The 25,013-nt window shown below is 47.3% G+C and overlaps 1 protein-coding gene across 2 annotated transcripts in view; it reads left to right on the forward strand.

The window, feature by feature from the left end:
• Nucleotides 1-25,013, forward strand: part of MTMR4 (myotubularin related protein 4) — a 58,379-nt gene that overhangs the window by 256 nt on the left and 33,110 nt on the right. For both annotated transcript variants that reach the window (XM_010585927.1, XM_010585930.1), the window contains exon 2: nucleotides 21,088-21,161. In XM_010585927.1, the coding sequence (XP_010584229.1) occupies nucleotides 21,159-21,161 (3 nt within the window). In that variant the 5' untranslated portion in view covers nucleotides 21,088-21,158. The remainder of the gene's footprint in view (nucleotides 1-21,087; nucleotides 21,162-25,013) is intronic.

Raw genomic sequence — 25,013 nt, forward strand, 5'->3', positions numbered from 1 at the left:
GGGCCGGCCTGCGCTGCTGCCCACCGCGACGCGGGATGGCCGGTGACCGCGGGGGGCGGCCCCGAGGTACCGCCGGGACGGGGGGGAGGAGGTGAAGGCTGGCTCACGTTAAGAGGAAGGAAGGAGACGCGGGGCTTCCGCCGGGTCAGGTCCGGGGCGGAGGCAGCCTGCCCGCTGCCGGCCCTGCCGCTCGGTCCGGCGGCTCTGCTGGGCCTCTGCCCCGCCGTACCGGGAGCAGCAGCCCTTCCCCAGCCCCGCGTGGGGCCGTGCCCGCCGGCGGGAGACCTCGCCTGCGGAGTGGAGGCCGGGGGCCCGGCTCGCCTCCCCCGGCCCCGGGAGGGCAGCGCCTTCGCTGCCCGCCTCCCACGGACCGAGGAGATCCCGGCTGGAAGGGGCTGGCGGGTGGCGGGAGATCCGTGTGCCACACCGACCGTGGTAACGGCACGGAGCTGGTTATTTTGCCAGAGACTTCTCCCACCGGGTGGGGTCAGCCCGGTGCTCACACACACCTCGCAGTTTTTTCGAGAAGGTGCCTCCCCTCCGTATTGGGTAGAAGCCGGCAAAGCTTTCTGTGCTGGCTGGAAACTGCTGGTGGCTGAAGTTTGGTGTGGAGACAGTGTTGTTGTAGGTTTGATGCTTACTGAAAAAAAACTCAAACAACTATGTCTTGTAAACGTAGGTTTCCCTAAAGCATTTGATGTGATGCCTTCGGGTTTTCCTGCTGAATTAACTGAAGGCGGTGAGCTCAAAATAACCCATGTTAAATTGGGGGCTCTCAGAACTTTGTTTGGGACGTTATGTTAATGGTCTCTTAAGGATCCTACTGCTGATTTTGTCAGTGACCTGAGGAAAGTTTGCAGCTAAAAGCTGGTGAAGCACACAAGCAACTCAGAGTGCTGAGCAGAAGATAAGAGATGAGGATCCGATCCATTGGTCTGATTAGTTTGGCACTGTACCTCTGGTGAGGCCACGCATCTATTACCAGAGAAAGCAAACTGCTCAGGAATAGTCTGTTACACCAACAGAGAAGCAAGTGAGGAAGGAGCAAGGCCTGTCCTAGGGAGCAGTAGTTTTTGCCTGGGTTCATCACTATGTTGAACATGGAGTGGTGCTGGAGGCAGGCAGGCAGAGGTGGTCTTTGATACCTCACTGTGGCTCTGGAGGAGGAGGAGATGTGTTAGCTCAGCTCTCACTGGTGCAAATGCTTCTGCGCTGCTGCACCCAAGTTTGGTGCCTGTGCATGGTGCGAAAGCTGGGCAGAGTTCAGAGATGATGTATGAGGGTGGAATTAAAGGTGAAAAAAGCTGCCATGTGGTGGTGAGAACTCCATCTGCTGCATCCAACAAGAAGTTGAGAGAGACTTGGTCAGTCTGCATGTACTTGTGGAGGACAGAAGTTGGACTGTGGGAATTCGGTGTGGCTGGTGATGAGTGTGTGCGTGGAAATCAAAGTGTATAGTTTTAAGTGATAGAGATTGAAGCATGAGAACAAACTTCCCAAAGTCAAGTTATGACTTCATATTTGCTGGCAACTTTTACATCAAGCCTCAATACTTTTCTTTTTTTTATAAAAGCAACAGCAAGTATGGCAGCTTGGCTAACAGCCTGGGAAGTTCTGTGGTCTGCTCTGCTTGGGAGTTTGTAAGGTGGCCATAATGTCTTTCAGAGTGTTTGCTGGAAGATGAATATCTAATGAGATGAAGATTGGGAAATGAATTTAAAAGTATTACTTATAGTTACTAATTTCTAGGAACCTCTGGTTTCCCCTTTCCTTTGCTGCGTTTACAAGAATCTGTTTACGCTGGCAGTGACAGTTATTTGATTTTTCTGAAAGAGCCTGAACTGAGGAAATTTCCTCAGATGTATCATTGCTGTTAGTTCTGTGGCAATGTCCTTCCAGCCCTTGTGCCTTGCTGACAGCGTCACTGAGCTGTCAGATTTGTCTGTAGCAAGCTAAAAGAAAAAAAAACAAAACAACCAAAATCAAGGGAAGCTTTAGGGCTAAATCTTACCATGATACGGAGGCTTTGCAGAATGGTGCTGTGCCAGCTTTTATTGTTATCTCGATCCGCCAAAATATACGCTGGCTTGCTTTTGGTTTTTGTTCATACGGGGCTTTTCAAAGTCACCCTTGTCCCGGCTCTGGTGGGAGTAAAGAGGCTGATGTGTGCAGTGATTCCCCCTCCTGGTGGCCTGCATCTCGCTGACCTTTGCTCACCTGAAGGCAGGCACCAGACCTGGATGGCTCTTGTCCTCCCCATTTGTGAGGATTGCTCCTGGAGCTGGGCAGTCTCCTCCAAGAGACATTACTTTAATCTGTGGTGTTTGAAACGGAGCAATTTCCACTCCTATTCTGTATCCTCAGCTCATCTTTAGAGGCTGCTGTCATCTGAGGGAGAGAGTTGTTCTCAGTAATAAACTGGTAAGTGAAAAAAAAATCAAGAGGCTAGAGAGAAAGTGAGATTGTTTCTCAGGTGTGTGTGTGCGGTCGCATTGAAAGAGTGTTTGCAGTTGTGTTCAAAATGACTGAGCATTGTTTTACAAGAAAATGAAGCAGTATAATCTAACCCGGATTATTTTTATGAGGGAGAAAGGTGAACAGGAGAAAAAAAAATCAGTGCTGCGTACTTACACATCACACTTAACTTCCTAGGACAGGAATGTTCCCCCAGGAATTAATAACTAGCAAGCTATTATGAAAGTTCATACCTTTCTCTTCCATCCTTGCTTGTCCACCCTCCAAGGTAGCTCCAGCCAGCCAGTTTTCTGCTTGTCGGTGTGTTTCTGGATTTTGATGCGGGCTTTTATGGTGAGACTCTCCTCTATCGCTGCTTGCAGGAAAACGTCAACATTTGCAGAACTAGATCAGAATCTTTTTTTAGATAACGATGAATGGAGAAGATTGCTATTTACAAATTACTTTGCTCTCAGCAAATTCGCGTAGCAGGTTAATCCCTGTTTGTAATCCCTGACTTGCTCTCCAGGAGGATGCCTGGTGCTGTTACAGAGCAGGGAGCAATTTTGTCCTGGCACTTTTGAGTGTGCTCCTTGCAGATATAATTGCCTCCCTTCTTTCCTCCCTAGCCATCCTGCGGAGACTGTGCAGTTACATGCGCTCTCAACAGCCCAAAAGGATAGGATTTCCCTTAGGAGGGATCAGATGATTAGCTTATAAATAGTAAATGCCTGTTCAGGCCTACTTGCGAGTGTGTGTTATTTGGTTGCTGTCTTGCTCTCTGCCTTTGCAACAAGTACAGCTGCATCTGCACCTCATGGCCCAGAACCAAATTCAAGGAAATTGGGCATACTTTCCGTCGGAGATGATGAATTTCTGTGGGGAAGGGAACTCCCCTGGTGTGAGGTGCTTCACCTTTGCAGCCAGAGCTTTAGATGTTGTGATTGATTTGAAAAGCTCTGGCAGCAGTAATGCCCTGTGCTGCTCTGTACACCAGGGTAGTGCCTGGTTCCTTGCCTGTGCAGGAAATTCAGCTCTTTTAACTGGGAACGTGAGCTGAAATGAAACTGAAACGCTTTCAGTGGTTGAATCCTGTTTGAAATGAGCCTGTTTTCCTGCCAGAGAGCATGTGCTGGTACTGGGGAGCCCTTCTGTCTAACCCTGAGCTCTTGGAGTCCTTTTTGGGCTGCACACACAGACATTCCCCTTACCTGCCATCCTACTTCCCTGCAGCTTTGCTTTGTTTATTTCTGGTTTGGTCAGTCTTACAGCTGTTGAGAGGGTTTGATGAACGTGGAGGTTTAGAGTCCATCAAGACTCTTTCCGACTCAGCTCCCTGACAGCTCTCCTGTTGCATTTATGCTTAGCCTTCCTCGTGCTGAGGTTTTGGCATGGAGTCTCCATTCACTCTGATGTACCTGAGGAATGGAGGGATTCTGAGCTGGAGGAGCTCCTTCCCCTTCTCCAGGGTGCTGCACTCTGCTGGGGATGGGGATTGGGATCAAATTGTGGGAATAGTTTTGCATGGGATTTGTTCTGCAGCATCTTACCACAGACTTGAGTGATCTGTGTACGGTAGATTTGAAAGCAGTGTCTTGTCTTTCCTAGGGGAGATAACATTAATGGGACATATCAACAACAAAACTAAACAGATGGCTCCTGTTCTTAGCAGTGGTAACGACTTTGTTGTTATTTTGATTTTGATTTTGTTGCTGTTTCTCAGCTGAGAGATGCCCTCAAATTTCTTCTTCAAGAGGGAGAAGCCTGCCTAAAGGTAACTCTCCTCTCTTGGGATAGGCCATGTCTGTAATATTCTGTTTCAACACATATCGAGTGACTGGCCTCAGAGGCTTCCTTTTTTGTTGTGTGTATTTGTAGGTGCCTTACTCCTTTTAGTCTGTGATTTAGAGCAATACCAATCTTCCTTCCCTTGTGGATCATATCGCTTATCTTCTAGGTGGAGTGTTTGCTCAACGTCATGTTTGATACAGCTGATCTCATGCACTATAAACCCTGTGAAGGTCAGCTGTCCAGGGCATGCACAATAGAGTTTTGCTTTTGCCAATATTTATTTTCTTGGGGGAAAGAAATATCGTGCTGTCTTTTGCAAGGGTGTGGATCGGATTGCACTGTGGAGGACGGGCACGGCATTCACAGGAGGGGTGGCGATGAGGACTGAGATTTACGGAAGCCTTGCGAATGGGGTTAGCTAGAAATAAGGTGGATGGGACTGTTCTGATAGCAAAGTACAGGCTATATATTGGGTACTTCTGTCTGAGACCTATCAAGAAGCCAAATCTGGTGACTTTTGCTGAGGCTGCTAACCACCGTCAGCTCCACCCCTCTTTGGAGGAGTTTGTCCTGGCAGCAGAAACATAGGTAGATGCGGCTCACAACTTATCTGCTCGGGGGCAAAGTCTTGTATCTGAACTTAAGCCCACATTCCCGGCAGGGCATTCTCTAGAGCTCAGCTTTCTTCCATTTCATGGCTCAGCACTGACTGGAAAGTGGAGTCCTTGTTCCTTTTCCAACCTGACCAGTTCTTCATTGCAAAATGAAATTGTGGAATTGTTCTCTCTGGCAGAACGTGCTTGGACATGGTACTGCTTGTGAGTGACAGCTTAATGGTAAGGGCCCTCAAAGCATTTCTACTTTACAGTTGGTTCAATTGCTTAGACTCTGCCAGTCTTTCTCTGATGGTCTCTGTTGAAACTGAGGACTGCTCGGAGCGAGGGGTGCAGTTTGCATTGTTCCTTCTGGAAGCTTCAGAGGATTTTGTTGCTTTGTTTTATTCTAGAAACTTGTTGAAGTAGCCAGCTTTCTCTGAGTGGATGAGTGCCTTGTGGCAATCCAACATAAATGTATTCAGTTGCCTCTGTTATTTCAACTGTACGGCCTGGATTCACAATATTTTTTTCTTTTTTTTAAATCTTTCAAAGTAATCGGTGGAAGTGCACTTTATTGCTGGACCATGACTAGCACATAGCACTTGTTACCACCAGCGCACAGCATGACAGAGCCAGGTAGAACTTTGTGTCACTATTTTAATGTGAACAAGAGAAGCCATTGTCCTGTTAAGTATCTCATTTATGAGGCACCTACATCCAGTTTTGAGAATATCTCACCAAGGGTACTCAGGGAGAGCATGGCTGGCTCCCAGCCCAGAGCTCGGGTTGTGCCTGTGCTTCCTGCAGCACGGCTTGCCTGCCAGTACCTCCTGGCAGCGTTGTCACCACGATGGGTTCCTTGTGACCCGGGGTGTTCAGATGTAGGTTTAGGAGGACAGAAGGAGCCCCGGAGTCGTTGCTTCTCACCCCAGTCAGCATTGTTTGGGCTTGTACTTGCTTCTGCTTTCTGGCCAGACTGCACAGCCCCCTTCCTGCCTCCCACCAGGTCAGGGCTGCAGCTGCCCCAGTGCCAAAGGCACTTCTGCCTTCCTTCCCTAATGGTAGACTGAATTTCCCAAAGGCTAAAATGTTCTATTCTTGCTGAAAACTTTGGAGCAAGTCCATAGCATCTGGGTGCAAACCAAAAAGCCTGTGCTGCTCTGAAGGTCAGACTTGGGTAAGTGGTAGTGAGCCTCTTCAGGCACAAGGCTCGGGGAAGCTGAAGTGAGATGTGAAACGGAGCAGCCTGTGTGTGGTGGGGCAGAAAGCTGTGTTTGGGTGGAGGAAGTACAGCTGTAATGTATTGGGGGGGGGTTGGTGAGAAGATGCACAGTGAAGTGGGATTTGGTGAGCTCCTTTGGAAGCATCAGTATTGGGTTTTTTTAAGATGCTTTATGTACCACTGAGGATGCTGTGTCTGCTGTACATTACCAGTGACCTGGGGTGTTAAATTTTCCTGCTGGCTGTGCTGAAGTACAGTTCATGTTTTGGAGTCCTTTTGTCAATTTTTCTGTGCCATTGGGTAGATCTGGGCCCTTGTCAGCCTCTCATTCCCTCTCCAATGTGATGAGCAGTGTGACTCCAGGGTTTGTCACAGCCTGATCCTTTTATGTCCTCTGCATGTGGGAGTTAGTTCCTTTGATGCTACAGTTCAGTGCTGGTTTTGAGGGTGTTTTTTGTTGTGTTGTTTTTTTTTTTTAAAGCTGAGGCCCTCGTGACTTGGGGAACTGCTGCTGAGTTCTGGTGTGATGAGTATCTGCCTGCCTCTGTCTGCCATGCTCCTGGGCAGCCATTTCCCTACAGTACCAATGGGTTAGACAGTCTAATGGCTGGGATCCATGCAGGGTGATTAAGTCTGTCTTGTCTTTCTGGGGTATCAGCTTTTTGTTCTGTGTATTTGAATCCTTTGTGCTTCTAGACAAAGTGCCTGGTTTTTCTCAGTCCACTGCAAACACATCTCTCACCTGAACAAGGCTGTTCATCACCTGCCTGGTATGGAGGGGAGATCTTCTGCTTCTATAAAGTGTCAGTGCTTAGTATTTCTCTGTTAGGGGAGCTACTGGCTTGCGTTTTTCCGATCTGTGCCCTTTACAGCAGCTGACAAGAGGCGACTACTCTAGGAAAGGGAAGCTCCCAGTGGCCCCTGTTTCTGCACACCTTCTCTAGTGACCTGGTGATACCCGGAGGCCATGGATGTGTGTGCAAACCCAGCAAGTAGCTGTGGATATAGAGAGAGGGAGTCTGGGCAAACAGAAATCTCATCTTGCTTGCAGCAAGGAAACTTCTCTGTCTGGAATGGGTTTCCACAAGGTGTGAGGGACTCTGTGTGCTGCCTCCTTCCCTTTTGCAGGAAGAAGGAATAACACTGTGTCCAGGGAGAGGGACATTGCTGAGGTCAGTGGTGGCTCTTCACATAAAAGTTGTAGCCTACCTGAGCTGATGATCTGTTAACCAAGTGATCGTGAATTTTGGTACTGATGCCAGCTCTGACACTGCTAGGCTTGGCTTGGTACTAGACCTCGCGCAGTACAGTGCCTTTATAAATTAATTTTATTACTAGATTTAGGGAGTTTTATCATTCCCAGGCTAACCCAGTGCTGTGTAGCCTTTCCGTTCTTGCTCCAGCTCCCACACTGCTGCCCTGCTAGGGCCTTGTTGCCTCTAACTCAGGCAGGTGAAAAGTATATTGGGCTCTGAATGTCTGTTATTGATGTATGCTGGGCTTTCGTGTTTGGATTTAGCTGCCTATGCAGAGAGAAAGTACATTGATTTCAAAGGGGAAGTGCTTGTTTAAGCTGTGAAGTCCCTATTTTCCAGGGGTTTTTGAACCTGCAGTGCGTCATCCTAGTGGCAGTTGTAACTAAAGGGCGTATAACAGTGAGAATACACAATGTTTTCATTAGAAGTCCTGCGGTAAGGGAAGGGGCTGTGGTGGGAGACTCCCAGGTATTGGACGTATGTGCAGAAATCCCCGAGGGGACCTAAAAGCAAGTCCCAGAATTTCCCTGTAGCTTTGCCAGATTGCACTATCTTATAGGGCAGTGTCAAGTGCTCCTCTGCCTGGACTGGAAACGGTACCTTAAGCAAAGTTGTTGCTGGAGCAGCTTTGCTCTGATCCTTCTGCTGATGTTGGCCCGACAGCTGTGACAGCTTCGTTTCTGTTCCTCAGCCTGGCAGCCATGATCCTTTGAGTGGGTGTCTGCAGTGCCTGGTGAGAATACCAAGTGGGAATTTTGGGGAGGCAGTGTCTTTCAGAGGGGTGACCTGGGCAAAATTAATCTTTGCCTTAAACATTAAGCGATCCATGTTGACTCTGTGTTCCTGTATAATGTTGGGATTCTGTGAGTTATCATAGTGCCAAGCTGAGAAGAGCAGATGCTTTATTTTTGTAGCACAGCAGGTTGGTAGCATGGAGAACCATGTTGGAGAGGAGCTTTTCTGCTTGCTGAAGGTGAGGGATGAGACTTGGTGCAGGAAGTGATAATTAATGGAGTTGCCTCAGGCAGAGATTTGATGGACTTAGAGAGGAGCAGGGCCTGCAGGAAAGCCCCTGCGGTACTTTAAGATGAATAAATGATCAGAAGAAATGAATGAATGGGCATGCTTTTGTCTGAAGAATTGGTAATGTCCTTTCTTGTGCCTGTGGCTGACTCACACCACTGACTGTTCCTGTTAGGAGAGCTGGTAGCTTCTAGCATCCAAGGTACTGTGCTCATTATAGGGCGGCCTGGAGACATATTGCAGGCAGCTGCCGGAGGGAATGCCATGTTACCGGCAGGCAGCCAGCACGAACTGGATGCAGAATCACAGGGGGAGTGGATGCCAGGGCTGGTATGTGCCAACAAGCAACTCATACCCCTCCCTCCTGTCCTTTGCACTTCCTTGGACAGGGGCAGAATCATTTCTTACCTAGTCTGTTCTTTGCTCCTTCCCCTTTCTGTAATTTTAAAAGTTAATATATTCAGTCTGCTAGCTCTGCTCTCTGGGGAGTGTTACCACTCCTGGCATGCCAGCAGGCAGATGGGTACCTTTCTACTGCTTGTTCTCAGTGTTTCCGTCAGAAATAGGGTAGCCAAGCACCTTTGGATGCTGGATAAGATCATCCTAGACAGAGCCTGTTTTGTTCAGCATGGAGAGTGAATGGAGATTATTTTTTTAATATAAAACTGTTGAATGCAAAGGTTCTGTGCAGGTCTTCTGACTGCCTCATTAGGAGACAGCGTGCAGAGCTTTCATTGCCATTGCCAAATGAGGCAAAAGAGGAAGCAAAAGTGTTTTCATCCTGTAAAGTGGACTAACAGTTTTGTTTTATAATAAAACACAGACTTGATGAAAAGTGAAACCCCCTCCCTCCGTCTCTCTTCTGCTGCATCTTTCCTTCTTCAATAGGTGTTTCTACTAGAGGAATTTCCAGAAGTATGAGAGAGACTGTTCTGCCTGTGGGCTTGCCTTCTTTTATTGAAATATGAGAGGAAGTTACTCAGACTTCTCAGACAAGGTTCAATAGGTCTTGTAGCAGAGGAAGTCACATTTTCAGCATGTTTTACTAATGATGAATCGGTCAAAATCGAAGCTCAAATGAGCAGCCAGTTCATCTGTTGGAGTTCCCTGGGGAGCAGGGAGCCCAGCGGGTATGATCCCACCACACTTGTGCTGCAGATAGCCGTGCTGCAGCTCCTGCTTCCTCCCACCCCCCAAAAATCACAGAGCAAAGGGTTGTTACTGGAGCGACAGAAGATAAGTGGGATACCTCCTCGAGTGCTGCGACTTCAACTTCTTTCAAAGATGCAGCTTTCCACTCTGCCTGTTCTCCATTACTGCCAGCACCCAGAGCTGTTGTGCTGCAGCCCTGGATGCTGGCTTGCATTGCAGAGCATGTGCTGAAATGAATGCACAGTGCTGGGGAAAATCTGGTTTCAGCTGAAATTACCAATAGATCTGCCGCTGGTTTCAGTGGCAGTGGCATTTCCTCTGTGCGTATCAGTGATGCGCTGATGGGAGGAAGGTGACTATCTCATATTTGAGCAAAGATGATAAAAATCCCCTTGTCTCCTGAAATTTGTCTTTGTGTTTAGATATAATAAATCTGATCCATTTCATTTTTGTCCTAAACCTTTTAGAGGCAGGAATTTGATGCTTAATGAGTTTTAATACAGTCAGTTATTAAAGGTAAGAAATCCCAGGCTCTGTTCCTAGCACTAAAAAAATTTGTGTGAATTGCAACAGATTAGTATAAATCCTTAGGCTCATTTCAGTACCAAGTTTGTCACGTGGCTGTCTTCATGCCCTGTCCTGGTAGAAGCTGGCAGCGGGGAAGGGACAGTGTGTGTGAATTTATGCAGCTCTTACTGCTAGATAAACAGGGGACTTGCTATATATATCGAATTGCCTTCTCTTTCCCTTTATTGATTGGCTGGGGATTTCCCTTTCTCAGAGTGCCTTTTGAGAGGATGTCATGGACAGCACTGTTTTTAGAAACAGTTAAGCTCATGGTAGAGAGCAGACATGGTAGCAATTAAGCTCACCTCAACTTGCTTTCCTGCCCCTGTCATTTGAGGTGAGTTTATTAATGAAAGCAAGTCAGTGTGCAAGGCAGTCCCTTCACATGATTTTCCACTGCTAAAGTGCAACACATTTTCAAAGGCTCCAGATACTTAGAAATTAAAGAGCAGAGGCTCCAGTTTAACCAACCAGAGATTTTGGGGTCTTGGGGTGGCAAAGGGGAATTGTTAAAGGTCAGGTTAGGTATTGGTTGGTATTGGGAGGGATACCACCCCCAGAAAAAGCCTCATGAAGGGCAAGTTTCTGAGTTCATTGCTGTACATGTCTGGTTGGGAAGAGCAGCAGTGACAACATGAAGCCCTGAGAGGGCTCTTCTCTGCAGTGGCATGGGGAAGGAGGACATCCAGGCTGTTGTCATAACATACCATCCAGAGAAGCTGCCCAAAAACCTGGCGTTTCCGCAGGAGCTGACAGCTTTGACCATTGGATGACTGTGCTCAGCAAAAAGTGAGAGATTTCAAGTTGAACATGTAATCAAAAGTGGGCTCTTAACTTATTAATAACAGCTCTCAAGGCTTTTCCTCTCATCTTGTGGTCATCTGTCTTCCTGTAGCTTGATGGTAGAAACCCTGAGCAGGTGTTTGTCACTCTGTTTTAGAGCATTCTTCCTGTGGAAGGTGGAGTTGTGTACTTAATTTGATAATGGTGCAATTACTGCAAGTTTTAGAGAGGAACTGGGTTTTCACCAGGAGCAGGGAGGAGCGTTGAGCAGAGGTGTGTGTTCCCAGCCATGTTTCAAGTGGTTGGACATAGCTGTCAGTGCTGCAGACCTTGGCACAGGATCCTCCTCATCTTGTTGGTGCAGCTGGTTGGGAGGGTGCTGCCAGGGAACCTGGACTTGGTTTGGGTGAGTCAAGAGAAGAAATCTTGATGCTTTATTGTCCTCTCAGACCTGCTGTAGTTTTGGTTGTAGCTTTTTCATGTACATTTTTATGTGGGTAACTAAAAAATGCTTCATTTTAATCCCACAGAAGAAAATGACCCTTGGAGAAAATAGGCTCTCCTAGAAATTTTGTATGCGAATGATGGAGCATGGGCTCTGGCCTGGGGTCTGCCTCTGGCCAGCAGCACATGCAGAACAACCCCTGGGGTTTCAGCGCAGAGGAGGCACAGCTGGAGCTGGAAATGTGGCTGCCTCAGGGCTGTGAAACCCACTAGTGTTGTGGGACCACTATAGGGCATGTGATCACCTGGAATAACAGCAATATTTTTTTCTTTCAGACACTGTTTCTATTGACTGTCTGTCCCAGGGAGGATTCATATGCTTGCAGGCAGGTACCAGTTTAGTCTAGCACCAGTTTGGATGCCAAATGTATCCTGCCTGGTCTCCAGCTGCTTTTACTGAGGGGTATGGTTCCCTCGTTGGTCCAGTCCTCTGGCTGCAGGCAGATGCCTTATAAACTTTAGGACTTCTAAAATAATACAGATGAGTATGTTTATGCACCTGTATAAGAGAGTAATAGAAGTTATATTTGTAATAGCAACTGAGCTGAAGTTGTGTTGCTGCTATTTAGTCAAAATTATTTTAAAGTACCAAGATGGTGAGTATGAGTATATTGCAGGTGGGTGCTCCAAAGAGCCGTGACCTTGGCTGGGGAAAGTTTGTGTGGGGTGGAGAGGGGGAGCAGCACACTTCAGGACTTTATCTTTTGAGTTCTGAGCCTTCTGGTGGATTTGGATCACATATTTCAGGCTTTTTTCTGCACTCACAAAGATTGCCTTTCAAAGAAAACTGCAGCTGTTAAAGAGTCCACAAGTTGATGGGAATTAAAAGGTGAATTCTCCTGATGCATAGGAAGTGAGTGTTTGCAGAGACCAGTTTAGACAGCGCTTCTCCAGCCTGGAGACTCCAGCCTGGGATGTGACCTCAGTAGCACAAGCACCATTTCCTTGAAGTTGTTGCTGCTTCCTTCCTGAGATTGAGTTAAAATCTTCGCATGGTGCGGTGTGGAGGGAGGTAACAGGGCTGCCAGCGGTGGAGTGAGAGGGCGCCCAGTGCCCACATGTCTCTCCAGGGCTACAGGCAGAGAACCAGGAGCAGGCAGGAGTGTGGATTGCAGCTGGGACAGGTCCATCTGCACTGTTTTGGGTAGGGACCAGGCAACTGTTTGTACTTGAATAAAGGCTTAATTGTGACTTGAAATGTCCCAACTGCTTTTTTAAAGAAAAGCAAACAAAACTGGAGGACCACAGGCTGGAGTTACAGGGGGCGTTGGAAATGCTTGCCAAAGCTGTGCTTCCTGTCTCCGTTAGTCCGGTGGTTATGAAGTTTAGCTTGGAGCCTTGGCTTTGAATCCCTTCTCTGCCGGCTTGGGATGAAAGGCCTTGAGGATGGGGATGGCATGGAGGCAGTGAGGGCTCTTTAGGTCCATGGTTCCTCCATGTGCCACTGAAATGAATGAGGGGTCTGTCTCGCTCTCTGCTGGTGTCTCAGCTTCTCGCTGGCTGTGATGGCAAATGAATCAGTGCAGCGATGGCAGCGCGTGTGGCATCGTGCAGAACCTTTGCCAGTCCCTGTTCTCTGCCAGTTCCTTACGAAGGTGAAGGAGGAGGCAGAGGCTGACCTGGCAGGGGAGCATCCCTGGTGTGCTGCTGCCACCTGGTGCCACCGGCTGCCCCCAGCCCCTTGGCTGCTTCACCTGCAGAGCAATGTATTTTGCTGCCACAGCCTTGGTTAAGAGAAAGGAGATGATCTTAACTAACACGTGCTAATGGTCCTTGCTGTGCAGTATGTGGAGCTTTCTTCGCAGTTACTGGTTTCCCCTTGAAATTCTGATTTCACTGTCATTAATGTAAAGAGTGGAGTCAGCTGGCAGGCAGGCATGCTGCTGAAATTAATTATGCTTAAAATCACTGCAGTGATGGATAGTAGTGCTCATTAGGGGTCTGGCAAAGTGCTGGGCTCTGTTCTCTTTGCTTGTAATCCTGCACGCTTTGACATCTGGGTGGCACTGCTGGACCCTTCTTACTGTAGGTGTCCTCTGAACTGGAGTCTCTCAGTCTGTCTGCCCGTGCACATGGTGTAAACTGTTTACTGGCTCCTCTATGTATCCATTTCTCCTGACTCCTTGGCTGAGTGAGATGTGGCAGGGCAACCTGGGCAGAGGAAAGGACATGGTGGACAGAATGGTGCTGGAGAAGTGGTCCTGCAGCTTGGATGGGCCATAAGGATCTTCCCCTCTCCTTTTTCTTCACTCTTCCACAAAACAAGTTGTCATTAGACCATTTTCATATTGTCCCCAGGCTAAGCTATTCCCTGGGCCTGAAGCGTAAAGGTGGGTGGCAGATCTTCACTGCATGCATATCTCTGGCCCAGCCTATCAGGTTAGGCATTTTTCAAATTCTGGTGGTGTTTTACTCCCCCAAGCTCTAGTCTTGTTTGCCCATTTCCCCCTCCAGCTCTCCCCACGCCCTCTACATTCCTGCATCCTTCCTTCCAGGGCTGCTGTTTTCACTGTTTCTTCTACCCTTGGCAGTCCTCACTTCTACACCATTCACCAGCATGAACCCCAAAACTGCCCATGTCCTGGTGCAGCTCCCACCCTGGGGTCACTCACCCCAGCCCAGCTCAAGCAGAGACCCCTGTTGCCACCAGCATCTCTGCCCTTGGGGTCTGCGTTGCACTTCCCAAGCTCTGCAATCTTCAGCCCATCTCTCCTCATGTATTTACTTTTGCAAAACTTCTTATGTTCATTTTCATTTTGCAGCACTCAAGGGCCAGGCCTCCTGGCCTGCTGCAGCATTGTGGGTTCGAGGCTCGTAATGGATCTGCTCTGGTCTTTGCTAAACAAGAGCTTTGCTTTTGTCAGGTATTAAGCCTGGGCTGCTCTGGGCACACCTCTGACTTTTCCAGTCTTCTTTCCCCTTCCTTTTTACTGCAGACGACCCTGTTTCTTTGGAGGGAAAAAGACAAAATACCGTATCGACATCCCTTCCTGCCTCTGCATTTCTCATGGCATTCTTCTCCTTTCCCTGCACCAGGCCCAAACAAGTTCTCTGGTTTGTCCTCTTGCCTCTGATCACATGCTGTCTCTTCCTCCCTGTTACACCATTCTCCTTCCCCCCTATTCTCAATTTCTCACCTGCCTCTGAATCCTTCCCCATGCTGTGTAGTTTCTCCCTTGTTAAAGGCAAAGTTCACCTCTGCTCCTGCTCGCCTCCTGTGGCTGATTTCTGCCCCCCACCACACTTTCATGGTAAGTTCGCTGTAAGCAACCTGTTCAGACTGAAGTCCCTTGCCTCCTTAACCTCCCTTACCTGCTGCTGCAAAAACCTTGAGCTTGGCAAAATCTCCCTGTTCAGGAGTTTTGACTCTACAGCAGTTGTGCTCCTGAAATCCCTTCCCTGAACTCGCTCTGCCTGTTCTCTCCCTCGCTCTGCTGCTCCTTCAGCACTTCCTCAGGGATTTGCTCTCCCAACATGGCTCTGGTTTCCGTCCTGTTGCTCTGTGCTCTCTGTAATCTTATCCATGCGCACATGTTCAACTACCCTCCTTTGCAGCTGGCACATGCATATGCTGTTTCTCTCCTTGTTGATGCCTAGCTGTCAGTCAAGCAGGACTGGATAATCTGTCCTGATGTTACCCGCATGACTCTGACCGGTAATGGCACTGGTTTGGAGGATGGCCTCTGACATCTTCACTGTACAGCTGTATAAACTTGGTCTGAGAATGTGCATGAGGACTAGCAAAGCACCAGCCACATCTGGGTATGTTTTTGAGGGCCAAAAGGTGAATTTCTCCTGTAGGATGGTGCTGTGTAGTCAGGAGTGTTTCTGGCTACAGCAGCTTTCCCAGGTGTCTCTGCAGTCATGCAAAGAGCTGCTTTATGTGTCCTGGTCTGATCTTTTGGGTGTAACCTGTTTGAGGTGCAAAACCCTGTTTGAAACCTAGATGTTCCTGCTTCGAATGCAAGAGGAGCCTAATCGGTCTTCAGAGAGGTCTTGATCGTTTTTAAATATGAAGGAAAACGCTTTCAGGGCATTTTAATCACAAACTGACTCTTAGACTGGATGGCCAGGAAGGGTTTGCAAGCTGTTATCCTCTCCTGGCTGCTGCGGTGGCTGTGGGTAAGCCAGGGTGGTTCCATTCTCGGGCAGTACATGGTTCTGTGCCGTGGGCTGAGCAAGATGAAGTCCTTGTCATGCTCCTTGTTGGTCTGAGACCATCCCCTGGTACTCGGGATGGGTAACGTGTGTGCAGTGCTGCAGTGCTGTGGCAGGTACTTCCCACCCCTGGGAGAATGTCTCTTGCCCTCCCCACATCTCATAGGCAGGTTGACTTTGAACGTGAGATTCAGTCTGTAATCCTGAGTCACTGATCTCCTTGGGAAGAGCAGCCTGAGTTGGGGTGTGCAAAGGGCATTGCGGGCAGCTCTACTTACTCAGAGGCATGTGGGGATTCACGTATTCAGACCTGAACCAAAAAAAAGTGTCTGATCTGTTCTAAGTACCCTAAGCAGTAAAAAGGATAGCTTTTTTCATAAGCTTGATAGAATTTATCCAATTCTGAAACTTCATCTACCAGTAATTGGATTGAGTTATATCTTTGTCAGCAGGGTTGCCCAGAGCTGACTATATTTCGCATAAATACTTAAACATATTGAACAAGTCTTCTCTTTTTTTTTTTTTAAGCTGCATATGTGAGCTTGTTTTGCTTTGGATTGCTAGATGGGTTTTGTCTTTCTGCTTCAAACTTGCTGTCTTAGCTCTGGCCACCTGGAGGCAGTTGTAGCCGTGGCCCCAGCAGCACTGGGGACAGAAATGCCGTCAATTTGACGCTTCTGCTGCTTACTACTTTTATGTATTGCTGCAATAGACTCTTTGCCTGCTACTTGTCCTGCAGCTCACGCAGAGGTGACTGTGGGGTCCTCTAAGGTACACAATGTGCTGTTTTCCAATAGCCCTTCATCTTGTGAGTAATTCTGGATCTCTGAATTCATACCTTGCCTCTGGTTATACCTGTATGCAGTTAAATTATGATCACTTAGCGTTGCAGAGCAATCCAAATACTTTGGCAACTTGTCATCGTCATCTGGTATTACTGTGACATTCTTAAGCTCTGGCCACCCAATCTTTTCTTTTTAATAGTTACTCATCAGTAAAAGTTTTTTGTTGTTGAAGACCATCTGGTAGCGGCCTTCATTAGGAACAGCCCTCGGACCTGTAATTTTGCTTAAAATAACAAAGACTGTCCCATACAATCTGCTTTGCATGTAACTATGTGGTCTGACAATTGTAATTTTAGCCCCTTAATTAGTTGAGAGGCTTGAGATGGCGGTTCTGTTTCATTTGAGGTCGAAATAAGGCTAGCAGTGTTCCCGGTTGTTTCTTCTAACATCCCCTGTTTAATATTGGGACTTGTTTTTCCCCATTAAGTACATCAGGACTAACTCTACCATTTTAGCTGAAATTAAAACAAAATCTCTGCCTGGGGCAGGCACTGAGCGCAGAGAGCTTTGCTCCAACTGTGAACAATTGGTGAAGTTTTATAAGCAATTAAAAACAAGTCTCATAGCGGGAAGCGTGGAGCTGCCAGAGGGGCCACCCACCTCGCCTGGGGTGCGCACCAAAAACTGCATCGCAGCAGCACTAACGAGGCTGGAAGGTGTAATCGGTGCCGGCTGCGTTTCCCACCTTTCCAGAGCTCCCCATCCATGTCTGAAATACCCCTGTGCGCCCTGATGGGCATCCTTCCTCCCTCCCAAAGGAGCTCTGCTCCCCGCAGTGTGCCAACAGCAGGTGATCGCAGGGAGCGGCCATGCCGTGTTTCCTAAGCCTGGCTCTGGCTCGCTGTTGCTAATCAAGCTGTGCTGAAGGCAGGGCTATTAAGCTTTTCACAAGCTTTTCTGTGAGGCTCCTGTAAATACACACTGGTGAAGCAGCCGTACGCTTTCGTGGCACCTCTGTGAGACGTGGAGAGGCAGAAAGAGAGTAAATGTTTCTTCTGATTTTTGACAGTCTAATTGTTTGCTTGGAGAGTCAGGTTTTCCAGTGCATGTACAGTTTATATTGCGCCTTGACTTGGCTTGCAGCTGAGAGGCAACCCTGGGTGTTTGAGTCTGGAGCTGTAATTCAGAAAATGGAGAATAGTCACTGGTCGTCTGCGAAATGTCTGGCTTGGGTGGTGGCTGAACATCCTGGAGGAGGACAGGTCCAGCTCTGCAGGCAGAGCTTGGTCCTTCTGTCCAGGCTTTTTTCTTGCAGCTCTCGGGTCTATTCTAGCATCTGCAGCAAACAGGGGCAGAGGTTTCAAGACAGCTGCTGCTTCAGTCCCCGCCACTCTGTTTTGCACTGGGAGAGGCAAAGATCCCTGGAGGAAATAATGTGGTTGCGTAACGAAGTGTACAATAACACGCGTGAGTCACGTGGGCCAGAGGGCTATGGGGAGAGCAAATTAAGATTTTTAAAAGTGTTCTCAACTCTGACACTTCCTTATTATCTGAGGGTTTGGCTCTGAGATTAATAGTTCCAGGGTAGGATACAGTCTATAAAAACGCTCAAGTGAAGTGAGTTATTTTCTCTACTTCCCCCAACCCAGGTGTGTCAGGCAGCATCACCCCGCCGGCCTCGTCAGCAGGACCGGCACCTCTAGTGCTGTCTGGTGCCTCCCTCCAGCGGAGCAATGGGGAGGGCAGCAGGCTGCTGGCTGTGGGGCGTGAGCCCTGCACTCTGTCTGTGATTGCACAGCAGCAGAACAGCATGAGGCTCTGGGCTGTGGTTTCCATCCATGCTTGAAAAGGCATTGTGGTTTTTTTATCTTCTCTCCAGTTTCACCCTTTTTGTCTTGCCTGTCTCTGTCTCTGGTCCCCTCTTCATTTACTTCAGCAGCATCAGCCTCCGCCTTGGCTGGGCATAACAGTTGGCCAGCTCTAGCCCATCCCCTGTGACCAAGATTTTAGGGGAGCTTCTGACCTGGATTTTGGGGGAATCCAACCTCCTGTATGGGAAACAGCTCCTTGAGCAGCTGCAAACCCACATGCCTGACTTCCCCAGGAGAGGTGGTAGGTGCCAGCCCAGAGAGGTGTCGGGCAGTGGTGCTGGGTGTGTTGAGCAGCTACCATCTTCCCTCCTGAGGGCTGGAGACCGCTTGGCTGGAAGTCAGAGCAGCAGAGCCAGCAGCCAGTCAAATATGGCAGCCTTTGAAAGGAGGAGGACCACAGCCAGCCCTGAAACAGGGGGGATGCATTTCCGATGCAGTGGAGGAGCATGTGCTGCACATGTACATGAGTGAAGTTGCCTGCAGATGGGTGGACTGGACCAGAAGTAATTTGGGTAGTGCTGGAGGCCCAAGGTTTTCCTTGGTGGTCCAAGCAGTACTTGGGTTTTTGTGGTATCTCCTGGCTTCCTTCACCCCATAAACCTTCAGGAGCCCCTTCAGCTTCATCCTTGCTCCGTCCAGGATGAGGAAGCCCTTGGGGGCGGAGGAGTAGTGGCATTCCTTCAGGCTGAGCTAATGCTGCTGCAGGAGTCCCGGCTGCCGTGAACTGCCTTGCTCTTGGGCAATGGGCTTTCAAGAATAGCTTGGGGGATGGGAGCAAGGAGGAACATCCTCAAATATGGTGCAGTCAAAGAAAGTTGCAGTTTCTAGCAATTACCAACTTCTACAAGGAAGGAAGTGAGAAACTGAAGTAGCCATTAGCAATGATTTAATAAATTGGTACAAAGCGTACCACAGGAAAAGTACTCGTGTGTCATTCAGTGTTATCAATAATTCAGATATCTTCAGACTAGTGAACAAAGCATACTTAACATTTTACTTCCCTTGCTAATTGTGCTTTTCACCTAATTTGTAAGGCACCAGATGGCAGTGACAATTCCTGGTGGCATGGTAAGCTGCTACTAGGTTTTTTTTCTCTATATGAAGTCTGATAAGTGTGGTAATTTTGCTAAATAGTGGGGAAAAAGGTGGGGGAAAAGGCTTTTATAGTTAAAAAGAGACAGGCTGGATCTGGGTTTGAAGGGAGATATTGCAGTATTTGGCTTTTTCTATTTTCCGAGTAAAAAAGTTGATTCCCACTGTGGGGTTTTTTTCGTATTTCCTGAAACTTGGTGATCTGCTTTTAAATGTAAGGTAATACAGTGCACAAGTTTTTAATCCTTTCTGTACTCCATTCCTTTCTCCTGTCCTTTCTCATCAAGTGCATGGCAGGACATGGGAAATTAACTGAAAGTACAAGTGTAATTATTCCTACCTGACAGCACTGCTAGAGCAGGGTGGGAGCTGCCTCCCGCATTGCGCAGCAGTGCTGAAGGACTTGCTTACGTGCTGCTTGCTCACAATGAAGATTATGTTTCAGAAATGACTCCTTAGTGCTGGCATTCAGCTTGGCCTTCTAACGTGTGGGTGTCAAACCTCACATAATTCTGGGCTGGGAAAGAAATCCCTGAGTGGAAGGAAAGCCTTGAGTAGGTATTCAGAAACTCTTCTGTAGCTGACCCAGTTCCTCAACGGCGGAAGGAGGAGTAATTCTCAGCTGGGGTATGTTGTGCAAGATGTTTAGACAGTCTCTAATTCCACATTTGTTGACATTTGTATTTAATCTAATGAGGAAAAAGGTTAAAAATGCATGGTGGCAAAACTTACCAAAGACCTTGAGCATTCCTGGAGCTTTGTCGTGCTACAGGCTGCTGGTGACTGGCAGAAATCAGGTTTGGTTGATGAGCTCTAAGCCATCTTCAGGCTACACTTAAATACTGAACATCCCCACTTAAAACATTGTTATTTTTAAAAACCATTGGGACACGTGTGTGCAGATTTCCATGCTACTTGTGTGCACAGTGAAGGGACTGTGCAGCTGGGTGAGTGGCACCGGGAATGGGAGTGCACAGAGCAGCTACAGGGCTGTCAACATGTTTCCGATGGCAGTGTTCGACTGTGTATAATTCAGTCCCGTGTGGGGCTGGAAGAGGAGAATAGAGGGCAGAATTTGTACAGATGAGAGATATGTTGGTGATCAAATAATCCCATATCGGAGAGAACTGAAAACCTCAAGGGTCTGTTCCTCTATGGAAATCCCAGGATCACCTGTAGGACCATCTGGTGGTATTGGAAAGGATCTTCTCAGAGCGGGACCTTGCTCAAGTCTTTCTGCTTGGCTTTTTCCCTTCTACAAAACACCTTCTGTGACCAGTCCTCCTGCTAGCAGGGGGAAAGCTGGCAGAAGGGGCTGCTAGTTTTTGCACGGCACTTCGGTCTCTTGCATCTTGCCCTACTTCCTAGGCAGGACAAGATTTGATTTTAGAGGTGATTTCCTCCCAAGACCACAATGATCTTTTCCAAGCACAGCAGTTTCATATGAAGAAGGATCCTCCCCAGGTCCTTGAACCATAATGACCAAGCCTTTCTTCTTTCAGCTCCCTCCTGTGCTCCCCCGAGGTGTGGGTTTTGTGCCTCTAGGGTACTGGCTGGTGTGTGCTGATGGGTAACAAGTCCTGCATGCTGTGTGTAGTGGCCAGCTGACTAAAAGGATTTGGTTTCTCCCTGGTGATGCTGAATCTGATTTCCAGCAGCTCCTGAAAGGGCACTAAATAGAGGTTAGCAGTTATAGATACAGGGTGCTGGCCTCTTGATTTTTTATTTATTTATTTTTTCTATAATTTTTTTTCCCCCTCCCCTATGTTCATACTGAAGTATCATTACTGTTGATCTAAACTTCTGCTCTGGGTTTTCTCTGCTTTGTTGCAGGTGAGACTAGTGGAAGAGCAAGAAGAGACTGAGCTGTGCTTGAACCAGAAGATTTTGGACAGTGTCTGAGGATGGTGAGTATACATTCTAGTCTGCCTCTGTCCTCTGTGGGTGGTTTTGTTCTTTCTTTGTGTGTCCAAATCTTGTAATGCTGCTAAATGTATGAGAATAAATACAAGAATGGGAAGGAAGAGTGCTATAGTATTGTGTGTTATATATAATAATGTAATATAGAGAGGTTTTATTACTGTGGCCAAGATATACTGTTGGTAGGATAAGTTCACCCTTAATCTTGTTATTGGAATATACAGGAAAAAAAGTAAGAAAGATTGGAATCCCCTTCTGCCTCCTTGGACTACTGACATAGTCATCCAGTTTTTGTGGCTTACTGATTTATTTACTTTAAAACTTAATGCTGGGGTTTCTCATTCTGTTCCTCTGTCACCTCTCAATGAAGATTTAACACCATGTTAATAATGTGCTCTGGTGCCACCAAAGTAGCATAAATTTCACAATAATTAGTCACAGAAAAATATGGTATAAAAGAATCTGGAAAGACTGAAACACAGCCAAAACAGCCAGATTGCTGATAAACTCGGGTAAAGTGCCTCTAATGCCTCCAGCAAGAAATAACCCAAAATATGCACGGTCTGATGAGAGGAGGAAAGCTGGAGACCAGGAATGTTGAAAGATATGCTGAAAGTGTTGTTAGGGTGGTAGTTTGAATAGGGGTTTGAAGGCAACATGGTGATCTGCATATTGGGCTGTGGGTAGGCACGGAGCCTGAGCGTTGCTGCAGTAACATGGTATTATCATCAGCTTCATGCTCGCCACTGCCAGAAGTGTATCATTATGTTGGAAGGAGTGCAGAGAAGAATGGCAGAAATAGTCAAAGGGCTGGAAATTCAAATTGAGGACATGAAAATTTAGGTTAAACGTTAAAAGAAAAAATTTAAAAAAATATGGCAGACTGCTCGAGGAAATAGTGATGTCTCCTATGGGATTGTCCCCCATGTGATCTATTAACAACTGGAACAGAAAAGGAAATGTGTTCTCTGCCTTAATTGAACTGTCAGCTCTAGGAGTTATGCACGCAGCATTTTTAGTGTAGTCCCTATTCTCATGCTCTCTTGTTTTGTCTCAAGATCTCCTGTGCTTTCTGTTGGAAGAGCTTTCTGCCACACTTCAGGTTAAGGAGCTTGCTCTGGGGTGGAGAGATGAAAGCGTGCCCTTGTAACCCGATAAAGTGTCTTATGCTTCAAGTTGGAATTACCCTGGTGTCAGACTGGAAGTGTAAAAACCCAACAACTTCTCTGTATGGGATTGAGTTGAGACTGATGCAGATGTATCCAGATATGAATGAAAAAAAAAAGTCAATAAACACACGGAAAATACATCAAAAATTCCTCCAGGTAACATGGAAAAGGTCAGCCTGGGTCCATCGAAGGCCTGGTTAGTCAGATACCCCATTGATGGGGGGCCACCGGTAAATGCTGCAGGGGAGCCTGGGGAGAGCATCTCTCTGATGTATGCCCTCCCCTGTCAGGATCTGCAGCTCAGTGACTTGGTAATCCAGAAACAGTTTATTGATGTCTTATGAGCCCTTGGCAGACTTTTCTTCTGTGAATTCATCTAGCTGCTTTTCAAAACCAAGTAAAGATTTGCAGTTGCAACACGTTGCAGCAAAGAGATGTCCTGTCGAGTTGTGCAGGGTAGCCCCTCTTGCTTTGTTTTTGAACCTGCCCCATGTCATTTTGGTTGATGGTTCCCAGTTCTTGTACTGAGAGTAATGGTGAAGTGTGGTGCTGCCTGTGAGCATCCCATGCCCTTTGGGATTTTGTAGATCTCTGTCACCTTCCCATTAGACATCTGAAGAGCTCTAGTCTTTTAAATTCTTCTCTGTAGAGAAGCCATCTTTAATCCTTGTCACGCCTCTCTAGACTTGTATTCTTTTTGGGGTGTGTAGACTGGAACTTTAGACTTATTAAAACATGGAAGCTTTTACTTTTCACTGCACTCCTTTCATGTGTCTCGACAGATACTTATCCTGACCTGGCCATGGGCTGCCCTTAGTTTGGTTTCTTCTAGACAAGAGGGTCTTCTGCTCCTTATGAATACATGAAGATGACTTTACAGTTTCAAAGGACCTTCTGAAAAGGATTTATGGGGTTTTCATATTTTATTAAAATGTTCCTTTGATTTTTTTAAATTATTTTTTCCTTTTGGGAACAAAAAAGGAAAAAAAAAAAACCACAAACCACCAAACCCCACCCCTCTCACCCACTGTTTTGGGAAGAGAGTATAGGCTTTTTATCTCCCATGGCAGGGGAGAGAAAGCAACTTATAATTGTGAGCTGTAGAAATAAGCACTTGCCTCCACCTACCTACCTGAGCTTCTGTCAGCAGTTAGAGGTAGAGAGCTGGTGTAAACTCTTTAACAACCTCCTTTGAGTCCTTTTGTGACCTCTCTGGAGGGTTGTGACTCTGAGTTAAGTGCAGGTCTGCAGGGAGGGATGGAGGTCAGTTGCTGGTTAATGGATGCTCCATGGGGTAGTCTGCTAATCTGTGGGTACTTCTGGGCTGGCCTTCTTCGGCTGCTGGGAGGGTTGGCTGGAAACCCTGTTCCCTGCAGGCATGCTGAGCACTTAATTACCTGTGATAGCTACAGTCAGAGGGCACTGCACCAATGCCCTCTGGTTAGCAAGGGCATGCCCAAAAGCTTCTGCCTTACTCAGCAGCACCCCAAATGTGCATTACCAGCTGCTCTCCCCTTTCTGCTGCTATGAATGCTGGGTCTAGGGTCAGTTGAGAGTTTTGTTTGCTTTGATTGTAAGACTCTTCTAATTTCTTCCCCAAAGACTGGCTGCTGATGAAAATGACCTTGAAGACAGCACTAGTGGTGGTTTAATCCTTAACTCTGGTTCATGGAAGTCCTAACAAGCATCCAGTACCTTAATACATTACTTAAAACTAACCTGGCAGGTAAGTTAGTGCAAGCTGCTGTGCTGCCCTGCCAGCAGGTCAGGGCTTAGCTCTTAGCGTGCCATACAGCTCCCACAGCAGCATTCCCTCTTCTTACTGCTGGGGATACTGGGACTGTAGACATCTGGATTTCCACAATGGTTCATACCCTTTGGGGGGGACCATGACTTAGTATAGGTGGGGTTTCGCAGGTTAGCCATCCCTTGTCCACTCTTGCTGGTGTACAGAGTTGATAGCCTTTGACTTCTGTTCTTTCGTCCCTCTGCTCAAAGGCTTCTTGCTTTGTATTTCTGTTAGGTGCTCGTCTCTGGGCAGCTTTCTGAACAAATACTAAATGTGGTATTACAGATCTATATAAGCTTTTCTATCATCCTATAAAGATGAAAGGATGGCACTTACCATCCCAGTCCTGATTTACAGGGTATAAAATAGTAACTTCTGCTCTCTTCACACAAGTTGAGGGGTTTATTTCTGGGAGGCTACCTCAGTGGCTCAGCAGCCTTTTAGTTTACCCAAGGGCCTCCTTAGGCTTTGAGGAAATGAACTATTTCTTTAGAGGGACCTGAAAAAAGATGTCCTTCGTGCAACAAAATAGAGGAGGCAGAACAAGAAGTCCCTTTGGCCACAGCTAGTCAGCTCTCTGCATCAGCTCATGTAAATTCTCTGCCTAGGCAGTGGAGAGAAATAGAAATATGTGTGCAGTTCATCTCACCCTGATGTAGCTATCTGCTAAGCAGAAAGAGGATAATTTTTAACTTTTAGGGTGAGGTAAATGATACAAGTCTCTCCCTTCCACTCCTTACCTGTAAAAAGATCCAGATAGCCAGTTCCTACCTTGATCTTCATCAAAAAAATTCAGACCTGGACAGATGCAAAGTAGAGTACCCTGATAACACCTCTGCTGCTGGGATCATCTCAGCGTGCAGCAGCAGGCGAAGGCTTGG

This window comes from Haliaeetus leucocephalus, unplaced genomic scaffold (genome assembly GCF_000737465.1).
Source record: "Haliaeetus leucocephalus isolate CR32 unplaced genomic scaffold, Haliaeetus_leucocephalus-4.0 Scaffold136, whole genome shotgun sequence".
Lineage (NCBI taxonomy): Eukaryota > Metazoa > Chordata > Aves > Accipitriformes > Accipitridae > Haliaeetus > Haliaeetus leucocephalus.